This window comes from Papaver somniferum, chromosome 1, assembly GCF_003573695.1.
Source record: "Papaver somniferum cultivar HN1 chromosome 1, ASM357369v1, whole genome shotgun sequence".
NCBI lineage: Eukaryota > Viridiplantae > Streptophyta > Magnoliopsida > Ranunculales > Papaveraceae > Papaver > Papaver somniferum.
Window position 1 is genome coordinate 222,130,905 of NC_039358.1, and position 18,458 is coordinate 222,149,362.

Below are 18,458 nucleotides of genomic sequence, written 5' to 3' on the forward strand. Positions count from 1 at the left end.
GACAGACTTTAGGACGGAATGAATTCGTCCTATAAGCCTCTTTTTCGACATATTTGGTATGTCCTAAAATTCGCATTTGGGATTAGTGTTAGGTTGTATTGGGGTAATACTTCCCAAACTTATTACGAGTATCAGAACCCTTTGTTCATGCTTTTCTTAGAGGATTTCTTCCCAATGTGGTCATCATTCTTCTTTCCACTTTGATAGTTCTTTGAGATGCTGCAAGAAGGATCATTAGTAAGAGATGAACTGATATAAGAGATATTTGAAACCTTTAGATATGTTTTTATCCTGTCGGTTGGATTTTCGTAAGATTTTCTTATTCTAAGGATTTCCTTATGACAAATCTCAGTTCTTTCATCGGAGGTTACAGGATTTCTTGGAACCCATTTCTGATTGATTTTCTTATTGGTAGAATCCTTTTTTCCCCTTTCTTATGGCTATTCTCCACAGGTGTTGACCCTTCATGCAAATCATGATGAACATGAGTATGGAGGAATCTTTTTACAGAAGATATTTTCAATTCATTTATCATGATCATTAGAGTTGACTGGTTTTGTTTGAGACTTGGATACAATGTCTACTGTAGAATGATCATTCATACATTTGAGACAATATACTTATTTTAACACTTTCACAAGAGTATTTTGAAGTAGCACTAGCTTTTTGTCAATGAATTGAAAGTTATATTCCTTATGATCTTCCTTCCGAAATTGATTCGAAGTCCCCTTTGAATCACATATCGGATGATCAATAACAATACCAAAATACCAGTAGATAGAGGAATCCCTAGATTTTTCTTATGACTTGATGATTCTAACATGTAATAAAACTTTAATGAGAGAATCATGATCTGTTATAGATGTGACAGAACCAGGCTTATTATCACAATCCGATAAAGTCGTGAAAGGACCTTTTGTTTTTTCATCGGAAGAAATTATGGCAGTTAGTTAGTCAGTGTCATATCTCGCAATACTTGTTATTGAGTAGGGATTTATTAAGAACTTCTACTTTGACAAAAAGAGACTTGTTCTCTTCGGATAAATTACTTAGTTGCATATCCTTATATCTGATCTCTTTTCTAAGAGTATTAGTTTATGCTTTCAACTTCAGAACCTCGGCGGAAAAAAGACTAATAGGCTTTAGGAGTTTTTCCAACTCTTTTTCATCATCTCTTTTGACAACAAAATCAGACATAAACTCTATATACATATTTTCCAGGACCATTAAGTTGTTCTTCTTGCAATTGTAGTAGGTTTTGTCCATACAGGTTGTCGAACGAAAAAGTTGGTGGTGTACTTGGTACCCTGTCATTTTCATTTAATAACAAGCATACCAATTTTAGTAACTCCCTGCACCAATTTTTGCCGCAAATAAAATAAACACGAACTTTGATAAAAAAAAACATATCGAATCTAAACATAAAAAATCGTTTTAAATTAAAATACCTTCTTATCTCAAATATTTGATAGCATTTGGGTGTGGAATCTAATGAATCTCGATCCCTCTTTTTACTTCCCCTCGAAAAATATATTTGTTTCTGATATATTTATGTTGTCCCGCGAACGAAAAATCAACATCTTTATTCCTATGAATGACTTTGAGAGATCGTCGGCTATATACAAACATTCTCTAGTATAAACTGAATCGCCAAGAAACGGTCTTTCGAGCCTTAGAAGTGGGTATACAAAAAGTTCCTAATATCTACAGTTTTAGCATACTCACCATAGGTTATCTATTTTTCTAACATAATTTGTTCAATCATTTACTACTCATAGTTTTTGCAGCTAGAAAGGACAATGACCATGAAAACTTTCTTACTCTCGAAATCAACTAGAGAAAACTTGATTTTATATAGCTTGTGATACAAAGGACTTCACTCCGTGTAATTGGTGGGTACGAATTAGCTTATATTAAACCAACTTTATCACTACAAAAAACTCCAATTTCTCTTAATTTTATGTAATCAGTATTCCTTTATTTTAAGAAACCTTACTAGAAAACTGAGAAGTTGATTCCCGTTCTTAATATCTTGGTTGTTCATAAAATAAATTATTTTCATTAACTATCTAATAATGATTTTGGCTTTTAATATATTACCATGTTTAACACAATTAACACTCTTCATGTGTGGAATCCAGCAACAAGAGAATACAAAATATTAATGGCAACAACACCAATTGGATTGAATAGAATCAGTGGTTTGAGTTTCGTTAACATGTGTGGTTTTGGATACGACAACAAGATTGATGATTATAAGGTAGTAAGAATTGCAGTTCCTTATAATATTGCTGACATTATGGTTTCTCAAGTCGATGTTTATACACTGGTCTCGGTTTCATGGAGAATGGTCAAAGACACACCTTACGAAATTATAGGTAGATCACCGGGTATGTTTGTGAATGGAGTTGTACATTGGTTGGCCAACCCCTATCCAGGTAGATCAAAAAGTAAGTTCTCACAAGTTTTTCTTTTTTTTAACATGTCAGAAGAAGTGTTTGATAAAATACCATATTTAGTAACTTTTGAAGAGTTTGAACATAAACGTGTCGATACATTGGAAGGGTCATTATGCATGCTTTGTAGTTCTGCTGTTGGTTTTGAGGTATGGATGATGAGTGAGTATGGATTTGGTGACTTTGGGACCAAACTCTACAGCATTTTCTGGCTTCTGTTACCGAAGATAGTTGATATTGTTCCATCCTTTCTGCACTTAAGGCGCATACAATCGTTAAGGAATGGGGAATTCTTATTAGAGATTCAGTTAAGTAGCTATTATGCGGGTTTATCTTTTTATGACCCAAAACATGAAAAAGCTCGAGTCATGATAATCAATCAAGATACTATTTGCCAAAAATGTGTTTTTGGCGTTACATGAAAAAGCTCGAGTCCTAGTAGTTACTATTCGCCAGTCGTTAAATTAACATTCTCACCAGTACTATTGAAATTGTGTGAATCAAAGGTCTTTATAATCAATCAGGTTTCCCCATAATGAATATTAAATATTTCGAACAATGTTTCGTTGCTTTAGTTCTTCCCCTATGTTTAAAAATGGAGATCAATTTCCCGAATTCCCGAGGGTCTTATTAAATTATTTTAACTTTTATTTACTATGGGTAGCATCCGAGTGAGTTATCTTATATTTGGATCATACCACCCAAGCCAAATAAGCTTTAATATATGTTTTGTCGAACATTTTGAGAGCAACCTTTTGTTACTTATCTTGTAAACCTTTCTCTTTCTGTGTATTGTACATGTTGGGTTGTGATCTTATACATTAGTATAATCTGAATTAGATACTAATTTTTGTTCGACGCAATACATATCTTCACCAAAAGCTTCGGCATACATGACCCTATCCAGTCTACACATGTTTCTTTTATTCCATCAAGTGAACTTTTCGTCAAATAATGGAGGATCAACTAGTTGGCTCTTCACAATGAAATCAATCACACTCTCCTTTTGTGGATCGTTTGCAACCTCCGGTTGGTTTCTTCATGGCCACCTAAAGTTACATTAAAATCGCCTAGTACACACCATATATATATTTTCTATCCTTAGTTGTGTTGATTCTTCCAAAAAACGTTTGTTTCTCTAGCTCTTACCTTAGCATATATAGGTAAGAGCTAGTATATTTATATATAACTTTTACACATTAAGATAATATTAATATATTGCCGATAACTTTTACTATTGAAGAGTTTTTCTATACATATTTCATAAACTTACAAAACTTAGCAGGTTGTATTGTTTATTTGTTTAAGAAGAATTAATTTTTACCCACTGCGTTCCTACTCACATTCTTGAGTGAATGTAGGTTTTGATCGAGGTTGATCAACCCATAAACAAAGGATTTGTCTCGTTTTTGTCAGAAAAAAGATTTTAAAAAGAAATAATAGTTAGATCGGGTAACAAATATGAATAAATGATGAAACCATATCGCATTCTTCTTAAATTAACGAATTTCTAATGTTTACTTTTGTTAGTTGGTTTCATGGTTGCAGCTGCATCACCACCTCTATGCTTCTTCATTTTTACCTTGCCCACCATGGGGAAATAAACCATGCCATGTTTGCTGGTTTCTTTGAGAAAAAAGGAGATGGATTTTAGTAGATAAGAGAAAAGTTTTAATATCATAGAAGAAAAAATCCTAGGGTTCTAACTATATTTAAGATGACTCCTCTTCTTTGTGGATTATATTCTGTCGAAAATTATTGTGGATTGTACGCAAATTTTATCATTCACTCTAGATAAACACTTAAAATAAAAAAAAATAAAAAAGTTACAGATTTGATTTTAATTTGGGGGTAAAAGTAAAATTCATACTTTTACAATATTTAATAAAAACGTAAAAGATAGCGGTTTGTGCTTGAACCATGAAACACTCAATTTAAAGCTTGCGAAAATACAAAAATATGCATTTAAGTGAGAACCCTACTACTGATCTAGGCTTTGTGAGAATATATATATGCTTATCATAAGCGAGAACTCTACCACTGATCTAAGCATTTAAATGATTATCATACAAAAATAAGCATTTAAGTGAGAATATATATATTCTCCACTAAATCATATAAAATATAATATTTTTCCAATATGTTTGTATATATTTGAAAAACACAAAACGATTTTAAATCTCTTAATCACAATTCAACATGCGAGTTGATAGCTTAAAATAAAAATCAAGTCATGTTACGATTCAAAAACCTTGTTGAAAAGAATATTATTGGAGATTAGTCTTCTAGTATATATGGTAATAAGTAATAACGATATCTAAAGCCCTGTTTACTTTTATTTTTATCAGTTTTAAATCAAAATCACAGTGTCGTTCACCTTATTTTCTACCATGTTTAGCGACAACAACTATTTTTCAGTATTGCTCGTATTTTCATTTGTTGCTTTAACTTCGTCTTCAGTAACATCATAAGGTCCTTCACCTTATTCTTCATCATGTTACCAGCAATACCAAGCTTTTCAGTTCTAACCGAACCTTCCTCAACTACCATTTCTCTATTTTTTAGACTCAAGTTTAACATCTGAAGTTTCCGTCCTTGTCTTTTGTTGCTCCCAAAATTCAATATTTCTCCTTATATATTTCCTCTTTTGTTTTGTTCTTTGGGTTTCACTCTTTCCTAGTTGCTCTTAGTTTTAGTGCTCACTCGTTCCGCTTGAGGTACCTTATGAATGTCGATTGATTACAAACAAGATTAATATGCAATTAACTAAGTAAAACATACAAGTATGTAATATCTAAAAAAATATAATTGAGATCTCTTATATTATTTAAGTAAACCACATTTTTTCTTAAATCAACATGTTCATGTCGAGAAAGATCTATTTGTGTGGAATTTTATTTTTTTTCTTCTAAACATTTTTTCTTCCTTTGACTCGAACAAGAGCTGGTGGTTCCTGAAAATTATTTTTGTTGGGTTGTGGAATTTCGGTCACGAAATTAGTCACCATTTCAGTAATTCGACTCTTTTCTGGTTCAGTAGAATTTTTCCATTTTTTTCTTAGAATCCTAACTGGCAGTCATAACATCGGTTCGGTTACTGAACAACGTATAATGATTGTTCGGTTTGGAAAGTTAGCCAGAGAACTAAAAGATTTTTTATGTTCATTTAAACACTTAAGAATTTAATCATAGTTCACACACATAAGTGTTTAAGTGATCAATGAATTCTTAGAAGTGTTTAACAGAGTTCTAGCAATGTTAAACATATTAAATTAACAAGTCTTTAATAATCTGCAAAACATTGTCAGGACAATCGGTAAAACTGTCTGCTAACTGTAGGGCTTGTTCACGAGTCAGGGTGCTACGATTTGTGAACCGAGCTCCCAACCCTTTTAGACTACCGAACTCAGTTGACCACGGTTCGTGAACCGGGTTCACCAACTGCTAGCCAATTTATCCAACTTATAAAAAAGTTTCACCACGGTTCGCCAACTGGGTTCGTGAATTGTTCCCGACTGAACTTGTGGTTTGCAAACTGGTTCGCCAACCTACCCCGAGTAGAAATTTCTGTATATTCATATTTCTCTCTTATGATGTTTGAAACATTCCCAAGTGATATAATCATTTGCATGGTCATTTTTCAATTGATCATCTTCTTTGTGAATATACTATAAGTGATACGATATAGTCTCAATAGAGAATGATGGTATAGTGAGTAAAATATAATGGTTCAGTCTTCACATACCTGATAAAACAAGTTCTCCAAATGTCTCCGTGGATCTTCAGTCTTCTACGGTGATCTCTGATAATCAACTACAATTCTAATGTATCCGGAACTTGACTTAGTAGACTAGAAATCAAGAGTTTTGGTCACCTAACATTTACAACAAGATTGGGATAGCAAAACTTTTGTGTTCAACCTAGAAATGCTCTAACAAATTGTTCTTCAAATGACTAACCCCTCTTACACACTAGAGAGTTAAAAAAAAGAGTCTGTACAAACAAATTGCCTAATTAGATTCCACTTTTTCCATGAACAACATCAATCATTGTATACATGAGTTATGTTTTAAAACCCTTAACTCCTTACCTTTTATTTTCTTAATTTGGATCTATCGTAATTGCATAAAATCTACCAACTACACCAAAGAAGGTCTAACGAGTGTAAACAATAAAATACAATATAAATGACCGATTACCACCATAAATAATAATTAAAGTGCATAAAAGTAAATATGAATACCACGTTTTTTATGTGGTTCGACATAAATGTCTACATCACGTGTTAAGTTACAACAAGAATCTTAGTATTGTTTCTTCACCTCTCAAAACCTCTAATAATCTCTCTCTTAGCTATCTCTTAATCTTCAACAATCTCTCCAAACCTGAATTTTGCTAACTCATGTTACATATTTATAGCCAAGAAAAATCACAAGATTTTTGTTCCACTATATTTCATACTACAAAGTTTGGTGCATCACTTTCTCGCTCAAAGTGACGTCTGTGCAAGCTCGTACTCCTTCTGTTACTGCGACAAATATGGTCTACTCCCCTGCCCTTGCATTAACTTTCAGTCCCATCGTCAAGCTCAACCATTAAATGGTTGATCAACTCTCCACGTGTTTTCATCTAGTCGAAATGGTAGATACCTTGGTATAGGTGCAATAATTTTTAGGGTTATTACTTAGAGGGAGGATAAATAGACAATCTTATATGGACACTATCTTACAATATTTGACCAGATTTTTATTTAGAGTCTAAACAACAATGTATTTGAAGCCAATACTTTGGTGAGACGCTCTTCTTATCAAACTTCACAATCCTACAAAAAAATAAGCATAATCCGAGACGTAGAACACCACCATATACCACTTTGAAAATCAACCGTTGAAAATTAACAGTCGAAATTACAATCGGTAGATGATGAGGCTTGGTATTTAGAATTGTGCTCATCTTTTACAGGAATCTAAAGTTCAATAAGAAAAATGTATCATCAAAATATATATTAACCTCAAATTCATTGTTGTTTGGATTCTAAAAAAAATTGGGCAAAATCTTGTAAGATAGTGTCCATATAAGATTGTCTATGAACTTAACTGTAGTATAACTACATTTTGGATCAGAAAAACCAAGGCTGCTAAGAGGGGGCACCATTTTTCTTGGGGGTGTACCATTCTAAAGAATAATGATGTATTGTCTTATATGGAATTCATGAATTTAGTACTCAAGTAATTTGGTACCCCTAATTTATTTTATTTTTAATACCATTTAGGCCTATTCCTATGCACATGCCAAAATATGTTGTTTGGCATACTATGTGACATGACAAACGAGTTGCGCCACTATGGGAAAATCACTGAGCGAAAGAGTTTCTAGCGAACGTTATCGACAATAACGCCAGAGCTGCCATGGATATCGACTCTAGCGCTAGCGTTATAATCAATATCGCCAACGTTTAACTTTCTAACGCCTATAAATACCGCACGTTGTCATCTATTCTTCACACTTTACCTCCTCTTCCCTTCTTAATTTTTCTTTGGCTTCTGTTCTCTTTGCTAAGAAAATTATCTTTCGTTTTACTTCCTGAACAAATATGGAGAGTGAGAAGAGAAAAAGAAACAGAAAACTAAAAGAATATACTAGTACCCCAGCCAGTGGCTTAAGTTTTGTTGTGGATAAAGAATATGAGTTTCAAAATGTTAGACAAGTACGCGGTAATGGTGTGTTCCCTAATCACATATCTGACCATCCAGAGTGAGTTAATTCAGTATTTCTAAGAGGTGGATGGTCTGAGTTCCGTACAATTTTGCAGTTACTTCCCCCTGTTGTTCAAGAGCGAGTCCGAATATATCCTTGGAAAATAATCAATATTTGTTCCTTGAACATTATGAGGAGATCGAACGTCTGTTAGTGTTGTGGACACTAGGCAAATGTCTATTTACAAATGATAGATCAGTGGTGTTAATTAATTTATTTTCTCAAGGTATTAGAAGATTTAGAGAAAATGCCAACATATGATTGGGGGTCTCCAATTTTATCAGAGATTTATGTATCCTTCGTTACTTGCTCGACGTATGTCAAAGATAGTTTTAATGCTTTTTCGGGAATGTTTGAGGTAAGAACCAATATTTTTCACACTATTTATTTTTTATTTTCACATAAAAAATTTACCAACAAATAATGTTATTATTTTCAGTATTGGTGGTATATATACATATTTTCGTGTTTCAGAACCTTCTCTTAAGAATCACATCGATGTTTTTCCGGTCATACTGAAGTACGATTCCGAGCATTCGCAAGCAGAACAAATTGAAGATGGTCAACATACTGCTATTGTTCATAAGATTCAACAGTTGTGTAGAACAATCCTTAACCTTGTCTCTCAGCCGTATGAAGCAATCCTTGAGTTCGAAGAAGAACAAGCTCACAAAATGGTACAATTAAACCTTAAAAGGATCGTGTTATACATCCCTATTTCTGAAAAGGGTGTTTGGTATTATGGTGAAAGACAACTTATTCAGTTGCAGAAAAGACTTGTGATACCCGTCAACCCCTATCCAAGTTCAGAGGTTTCTGAAGACGACTACCTGAAATTGATAAGGGAAGGTCATCATTGGCAAGAAGCTGATGAATAGATCCAGGAGCCAATGGACAGAATTGACTACCTATATTGGTTTAACACTATTTTCAAGGCCAATATTGATACGCAACTGCAAAGTTTGTGTCAGATGGATTACCCATCTTTAGGTAGGATGCCACTTGGCGATGAATTTATTCCTTACCAACCTCCACCAGAGACTGGCGACGCATTTTCATATCTTTATCAAGCGGGTTCATCGTCAGTGAAAATGCGGGGGTCTAACAACCACACCCAACAATTCGTTTGACAATCTGAGAGGACTTACTCCAATACACTTTCTAGAGAATCAAATAGACAAGCAGACTCAATCTAGAATAAAGTATATCAAAGAGTTTAATATCTCTAACTCTTAATTCAATCCGCAATCAGCAAATAGAAATATGCGATCCCGATTGAAAATAAGAGGAATTACTTGAACGGTACCAAAGACCAATGTTCAAGTGTCAATCACTGTAAATCGACAACCAAAGGTTGGATATTCTAATTTATTGATCTTAACGCATAACTTGTGATATTCAATTATATAACAAAATATAATGCGGAAAAGAAATAACACAAACACCACAATTTTATTAACGAGGAAACCGCAAATGCAAAAAAACCCTGGGACCTAGTCTAGTTTGAACACCACACTGTATTAAGCCGCTACAGACACTAGCCTACTACGAATTGACTTCGGACTGGACTGTAGTTGAACCCTAATCAATATCACACTGATTCAAGGTACAATTGTGATCCTTACGTTTCTGATCCCAGCAGGATACTACGCACTTGATTCCCTTAGCTGATCTTACCCACAACTAAGAGTTGCTGCGACCCAAAGTCGAAGACTTGATAAACAAATATGTATCACACAGAAAAGTCAATAGGATTGAATAAATCTGTCTCCCACAGAAATACCCAAGAGTTTTTGTTCTGTCTTTTGATAAATCAGGGTGAACAGGAACCAATTGATAAACCAGACTTATATTCCCGAAGAACAACCTAGTATTGTCAATCACCTCACAATAAACTTAATCGACTAGCGAAACGAGTTATTGTGGAATAAAAAACGATAAGAAGAAGGTGTTTGTGACTACTTTTCTATCTTGCCTATCAGAGATATAAATCTCAAGCCAATTTTACAATTGCACTCAATCACGATAGAGTCAACAAGATCAGATCACACAACTACAAAGAGAATACTTGGGTCTGGCTTCACAATTCCAATGAAGTCTTCAAGTCGTTAACCTACAGGATCTAGAGAAAAAACCTAAGGTTAAAGGAGAATCGACTCTAGTTATGAAACTAGTAACACACATAAGGTGTGGGGATTAGGTTTCCCAGTTGCTAGATTTCTCCTTTATATAGTTTTCAAATCAGGGTTTGCAATCCAAGTTACCTTGGTAACAAAGCATTCAATATTCACCGTTAGATGAAAAACCTGATTCAACCAAGCTAATATCTTTCAACCGTTATATCGAACTTAGCTTGTTACACACAAATGAAATGTACCCTCATTTAGGTTTATGTAATTTTACCCAAACGTGTACACCATGTTGGTTCACAAATAGTTAACCGAGGTTAGCCATATGATTACTCTCATATCAACCTTATTCATCTTAACCATAACTAGTTCAAATGACTCAAATGAAACTAGTTAAACAGTTTTTCAATTGCTATATTCTCATGGATTTATACAAGAATACAACTGAAGCGAAATCGGTTTGATTCACTCGAACAAATACATGAACATTATAGCCACAGTTTGCAAAGATTACATTCCTTATTAATAAATGTTTAAGTTCATGTACACTACCGATTTTAGAAAGTAACCACTTAAGTACGCGTACTTAAGTAACCGGTTTTTTGAGTTTGGTTTTTCAAAACTCGACAGAAATTCTCGGACGTGAACTTTCCTCTAGTATGCGTACTTAGGTAACTGAATGAGTTGGTTTTGAAAATCCAACATCAGCAGAAATTCACGGACGTGAACTTCCGCCAATATGCGTACGGGTACGCATACTTATCCAGTCTCCTTCAACCATTTTGTATACACACAAGTATGCATACTTTAGGTTCCCGGTTTTGGACTTATACACAAATGTACGAACATACTCTATGCTTATATCCAAAGAAGGTCACACGATTCTAAATCTTTATTTAAATCATTGAAACATTCTTCTATAATGACAATAGCCGTTTTCACACACTATTAACATCAAAGCAATTTTCAAGATATTGGAATAATCATTATCGAAACATTCCAAGTCTTACATCAGATGATTGTATCACACAAACCATGTAAGATGTTACTCGGTAATTTTCTCATGATATAAGATGAACTTGGTCGAAGCGAAAGCTTACCAACACATATTTCGAGAAATATGTAAGCGAGATATACTCATCTCGAAATCTCAAATGTGTATATAGAAAACTATATCGTAATACGACTTATGTCTCAATATAGGAGATAAAGTAGAAATAGACTTTCCAAGTGATAGATAAGTTTAAGTCTCCACATACCTTTTGTCGATGAAGTTCCACAAGCTCTCCTTAATAGTTCTTCGTCTTCAAGTGATAAACGTCGTGAAGTCTAAGCTCAACTACACAAACTATGTCCTAGTCCGAGACATTAATAAATATGTTAGAAATCAAGACTTATAATTTTGATCACTAACATTGACAAACATGCTTGAGATAGCAACGCATGCGAGTTCGACCGAGCAGTGCTCTAACAGTCAGCTATGCCACCAGTTTCTTAGGATGTACATACAATATCCGCCACATATTGAGAGATTGTTACTTATCCAATTGCTTCCTGTGCACTTTATCGTACTTATCCATACTTGGGGGTCAATGCTACACCGGAGCAATATCAGACCCAGTTTAACGATTATCATGCTTTATTACATGGATTTCAGAGATTCCACTTGGATGAGTTGTAAAAATTGAGGGAAAGCATGATGTTTGACATGAGTCAAGGATTTTTCGGTCAAGATGGTTCATGTAGTAGTGGAGGCATGAGTCCCAGTGTTAGAGTAATGAGTCCCAGTGGTAGAGGAAAGACTCATTTGAGTCTCAGTGGTAGAGGCATGAGTCCCAGTCGATCAAGTCATGGAAGTGCAAGAAGTTTGAGACGTCGTTCTATGAAAGAGGTACCAGAAAGTTCTACTCCAAACCAAGTGTTAGATACTCAAGTAGTACGTGAAGGTGAAGAAAACATTGGCATGGATACAACTCCTGCACGTCTGTTTAGGCAAATTGTTAGAGCATTGCTCGGTCGAACTCGCATGCATTGCTATCTCAAGCATGTTTGTCAATATTAGTGATCAAAACTATATGTCTTGACTTCTAGTATACTTATGACTAAGTCTCGGTCTAGGATAGTTAGGAATAGTTGAGCTCCAGACTCCATGGCGATTATCTTGCAAAGACGAAGAACTACTCAAGGAGCCAGTGGAACTTCATCCGACCAAAAGGTATGTGGAGACTTGAACTCATCTTGTCACTCAAAAGTCTATCTACTCTATCTCCTACTCTTGAGAAAAAAGTCGTATAAGTATGATAGTTTTCATACATACACATTTGCTATTTCGAGCCGAGTTTACTCGCCTATCTTTTTCTCAAAATACGTGCTGGTAAGCTTTTGCTTTAACCATCTTCATCTTTACCCGTGACGAAAGTCATGATGACCTTCAATATGGAAAATAACTTTGATGACGATAGTCGATTCTTTATGTCTAACGACTGTTATAACATTATAGAAGAATGTTTCAACGATTGAAATGTAGAGTTGAGAATATGTAACCACCTATGGATGTAAACATATAGTGTTTTCGCACATTAGTGTATAAATCCATGTGCCGGAAACCAAGTGCGTGCATATGTGTGCATGCAGTATTGGTGAAGGAGACAGATTGGGTACGCGTACTGGCGGAAATTCACGTCCGTGAAATTCTGCCGAGTTTGAAGTTTATGAACTCAAAAACCAGTCACCCGAAAAAGTCTGCTGAGTTTGGAAACTAAAACCAACTCAAAATCCGATAGCTAAGGTACGCATACCCAAGCTAGTTATTTCTCAAATCGGTAGTTCATGGACTTAAAACAATAAATTATAAGGAATGCAATCTTTGTAAACTGTGGGTATATTGTTCATGAATTGATTCAAATGAATCAAACCGATTTTGTTTCAATTGTGTCTATGTATAAAGACCTAAGCAATTAAACAACTCTTGAACTAGTTCTTATGAGTCATTTGAACTAGTTATGAGGAAGATGAATACGGTTAATATGAAATCACTCATATGGATAACCACTGGTCAACCATTTGTGAACCAACCAATGTACACGTTTAGGTACGGTTACTCAAACGTAAATGAATACATTTCATTTGTGTGTGACAAGCTAAGTTTCAATATAACGGTTGAAAGATATTAGCTTGGATAAATCAGGTTTTTCATCTAACGGTGATTATTGAATGCTTTGTTACCAAGGTAACTTAGATTGCAAACACTGATTTGAAGACTATATAAGGAGACGTCTAGCAACTGTGCAAAACTAATCCCCACACCTCATGTGTGATACTAGTTGGTTTGCTAGAGTCGATTCTACTTTAATCGTAGGTTTCTTCTCGAGACCCTGTCGATTAACGACTGAAAGACTTCATTGGGATTGTGAAGCCAGACGAAACTACTTCTCTTGTAGTTGAGCGATCTGATCTTGTCATTTTCTATCATACGAGTTCAATTGAATAATTGACTTGAGATTATATCTCCTATAGGGCAAGATAAAAATAAATCACAAACATCTTCGTTTCATCGTTTGTGATTCCACAATATCTAGTTTCGCTACCATACGATTGAGATTATTGTGAGGTGATTGATAATATTAGGTTGTTCGTCGGGAATATAAGTCTGGTTTATCAATTGGTTCTTGTTCACCTTGATTTTTATCAAAAGACAGAACAAAAATTTTAGGTTTATCTGTGGGAGACAAATTTATCTATCCTTGTAGACTTTTCTGTGTGATACAGATTTGTTTATTAAAGTCTTCGACTTTGGGTCATAGCAACTCTTGGTTGTGGGTGAGATCAGCTAAGGGAATCAAGTGCGTAGTATCCTGCTGGGATCAGATACGTAAAGAGCGCAATTGTACCTTGAATCAGTGTGAGTTGATTAGGGTTCAACTACAGTCCAGACCGAAGTTATTTTGTAGTAGGCTAGTGTCTGTAGCGGCTTAATACAGTGTGGTGTTCAATCTGGACTAGGTCCCGGGGTTTTTCTACATTTGCGGTTTCCTCGTTAACAAAATTTCTGGTGTTTGTGTTATTTCTATTCCGCATTATATGTTGTTATATAATTAAAATATCACAGGTTGTGCGTTGTATCGATCAATAGTGAAATGCAACCTTTGGTTGTTGATTGGATATTGATTGATCCTTGGATATTGGTCTTTGGTACCATCCAAGTTTATCTCTCTTGTATTTAATCGAGACTCGCAGATTGCTTGAGTAAGATTTAAATCAAGAGATAGAGATATTAATCCTTGATATACTTTTTATTAAGATTGAGTCTGACTGTCTAGTTGATTCTCTTAAAAGTATATTAGAGTTAGTTCATACAGATTGCTAATCGAAATATTGGGTGAGGTTGTTAGACCCCTGCATTTTCACAAATGCCAACTGACATAATGACTTATGGTGGTGGTGTGAACATGGAAGAAATCAGGAAATCGACTTTGTATACCCCAATTTCCTCAACCCCCTCAATTCCCTCAAGCTCATCAACATTTCAACCATTTCAGCAAACTCCACCAGCATATCAACAACACGCATTTCAAGATTTGTATCATGTTCCCTGCGTCCTGGACCCATTGATTATCAAGGTTATGGTGATTCTGATGAGACTCAACCACCAAGTGAGTCTCAAACCGGTTCGCTAATTGATATGTTGAACAACACTCTTGATCCATAAAACGCGGGTAATTGGGTCTTTGGTCAAGAAAGAAATGAGTAGTTTATGGATGTAATTTAGTTTAAATATTTCAAATGTAATCTTTTTATTTTAATTAATGGAAACTATCTTTTATATTAATATTCAAATATAAACTAGTTTTACATTTCATTAAAAATTAACCTTAATTTCATAACACAATATTTAAAACTTGAATCCCTACACGTGAACCTTGTAGAGTTCATAACATTCGTCGTGACTAAACCAACTTCTGTTGTCTTCAGCAAATTTGGTATGAGCTCTAATTTTTCGTTCTTCATTTGACAACCCAGGATTATTCCCTTTTATCATCCACATAATTTCTTGGTACTTTCTCACATTGTTATTGATGAAACAAAAACGATTTTGAAGAAACTCATTTGTTCTGCTTGAATTTACGTGACTTAACGTCATAAACCTTTGAAACACAGTGTCCCATAAGTTAAAAGTCTCTAAATTGAAATCTCTATTACTTGCAACTGAAATCCAACATCGAACTAGAGAAATATTTTATTCTCGAGTGAATTCCACTTCGGTTATGCGAGCACTAGGCATAGTGAAATGAATTTGAAGTTGGGATAGTGTGAGTTGAAATTGGTATTTGTGTGTGTATGGGGGGGGGGATGATATCCATTGGATGATGAACTGATGAACGATGATCAGAACATCGAGCGACATACTAACTAGTGCTGGCGCTGGAATGACCAGCGAGAGATATTTAGACCATCTAGCGATGAAAACTCTATCGCTCGCTGAAAAGTCTATCGTTTATGCCTACATGTTATAATTGACATACATGCATATAAGTTTGGCACTTTGGCACACCCATAATAGGTGCATATATGAGACCAAGTCTTATGGTGGAAGAGTTCCATCTTCCATCTTCCACGCCACCTCAGCATTTGAAATTGTCGACGGAAGTGTAAGTGTAGTGGTGGAATAGTAGAAACGCTATTCAAAATAGCATAAAACGCTAATTAGAACAGCGCCAAAAAAGCGCTATTATGAAAAGCGCTGGACCACATCAAGGGTCAGACGCTAATAACAATCGCGCTCAACGCTGATAACAATAGAGTTTTACAGGAAACACATAGGCTCTCTTCTCCCAAATCTACTGCTCGCTTCTTCATATTCTTCTCTAAAAAACAAAAAGAAACCCAAAATCCTACTATAGTTTTTTCTTTTCTCCTATAAGAAGCGTCATTGAAGATTTCTCCGTACAACGAGGGAAAAAAATTGGATCATGAAAGAGTCTGATTTGTTTGACATATGCATAGGAACAGGCCTTAGCACCCCTTTTAGCAATCTTGGCTAGGAGTGTGCAACGGACGGAAGGTTGCGGATTAGGAGTCACCCGCGTCCAATCCGTCAAAATTGCGGATTTGAAAAATCCAACCGTGTCCGGTCCAATCACCCGTGGATTTGACATCCGCGGATTAGCGGGTGATACGGACCGGATGCGGATTAACCGCCGATTTAGTCCAAAAAGAAAAAGAAAAAAGTTAAGTCATAAAAACCAAAATATCCAAAACCGTAAAGTGAAGCCATAAAAAAGTTAAGTCAAATTATTTTCATAGTTTAGGTGAACCATACTTATTCCCATTAATGTGATCCAGTTTCTTGTTGGGGAGATATTCAATTTGGCCTGCAACCACTGAACACTTGAAACATTTAATTAATAATCACAGTCAGAAGGATTGGCGATTCAATCACCAGGAAGGAGTACTTGAGCTTGAAATATAGAATTCAGTTCACTATTAAAGGTCATTTTCTTGACCAACTAATGGACCATTAGATTTATGCATTGTCGTCTACCTTCATATACCTTCATATACGCACAATATGGGAGCGCTATATTTTACTAAGCACCCATTTCCCATTTCCCATCCAATAGATCGCAACAAGCTTTGGAATAATGAACTAATTAAAAACTCTTGTTGCGCGTGAATATGCGGATTTCAAAATCTAATCGCAATCAAACCATTAAAAGTGCGGATTCGAGAATCCCACCCGTGTCCGGCTCATAGATCCTATGAATTGGATTTACCCACAATTTTACGGACGGATACGGGTGAAATCCGCGGTTCGGGACTCTTCGCCCACCCCTGATCTTGGCAAAAAGAAGAAAAAATGAAAAATACCCAACACACAAGTCGGATGGAACTGCGGACCTATAAGGGCAATCGGGTCTTAGTTATGCCCACAATATTTAACTGAGAAACCACGTCATTTCCTCTCATTTTCTCCATCAAAATCCCCAATTAAAAATTCCCAGAGAGAAACGAAAGCCTAAGCCATGGCGATGGCTAGTCTCCAGAGATTTTCCTCACAAATCTCACGAACTCCATCACTCAAATCCATAATCAGATCAACCACAACATCAACATCAACATCTTCAAAGAAAGTATCAGATCGGATCGTGAAACTATTCGCAATCGATTATGAAGGTCAAAAACGTGAAATCATAGGATTATCAGGTCATACTTTACTAAAAGCATTAACAAATAATGGTTTAATAGATCCAGCTTCACATAGATTAGAAGATATTGATGCTTGTTCAGCTGAATGTGAAGTTAATATTGCTCAAGAATGGTTGGAGAAATTACCAAAAGCATCTTATGATGAAGAATATGTGTTGAAAAGGAATTCCAGAGCTAGAGTTTTGAATAAACATTCAAGACTTGGTTGTCAGGTTGTTTTGACTTCTGAGCTTCAAGGTATGGTTGTTGCTGTTCCTGAAGCTAAACCATGGGATATCCCATAATTTCTGACCAGAGCATCATGCATTGAGAAGGTAAGGATTTGTTCTTTTTCTTCTTTTGGGAGATGATGAAAGAACAAAGATTTATAGTGGGATCTCTTTGTTTTTGAAATTTGAATAAATTTTTGTTGTTGAAACTTCATTTTGATGTTGTTGAACTTGAATTATTGATGTTGTACTGATTCATGAACGGTACTACTGAATTTCTTTCGGTTTTTAGTTATGTCTATTTTGTGTTTTTGTTATCTTATCTTGTTAAACGAAAAATTGTTTGGTGATGTTAGTGGAGGAATGAGAATTTCACATAACATTGGTAGAGAATCGTGTTTGTTTGATAAGATGATGTATGTGAAGACTTGTAAAGAAAATGAGTTGGCTTATGATGCAAGGAGAAATACTTTGAAATGCAAATACGCTTAGTTGAATGATTGAAAAGAAGTTTGAATCATGTTAGGGAAAATAGTGGTCTGGTAGTTAGATAAATGGTATTTAGTAACTACAACATAGTAGTATTTCTCTGATTGTATTAGGCTACTTTTGGACTTTTGATATCCTGATACTTGTTGAGTTGTTTTTTCGGCATTTAGATTTTATATTGATTTGCTCGAGTTTAGTACCAATTATGGTAGC

General features: G+C 35.1%; 2 protein-coding genes across 2 annotated transcripts; both read left to right on the forward strand.

Annotated features, from left to right (window-relative positions):
- Positions 1-2,164: 2,164 nt before the first annotated feature.
- LOC113360839 (F-box protein CPR1-like) lies at positions 2,165-2,878 on the forward strand. Its single transcript, XM_026604289.1, has 2 exons — positions 2,165-2,390; positions 2,490-2,878. Exons 1-2 carry the CDS (start codon positions 2,165-2,167, stop codon positions 2,876-2,878), a joined length of 615 nt encoding a protein of 204 aa, XP_026460074.1.
- Positions 2,879-17,288: 14,410 nt separating this feature from the next.
- On the forward strand, positions 17,289-18,073 carry LOC113316804 (ferredoxin-2, mitochondrial-like). The gene has a single exon (XM_026564956.1). The coding sequence runs from the start codon at positions 17,364-17,366 to the stop codon at positions 17,829-17,831; it is 468 nt and encodes a 155-aa protein (XP_026420741.1). The 5' UTR covers positions 17,289-17,363; the 3' UTR covers positions 17,832-18,073.
- Positions 18,074-18,458: the final 385 nt, after the last annotated feature.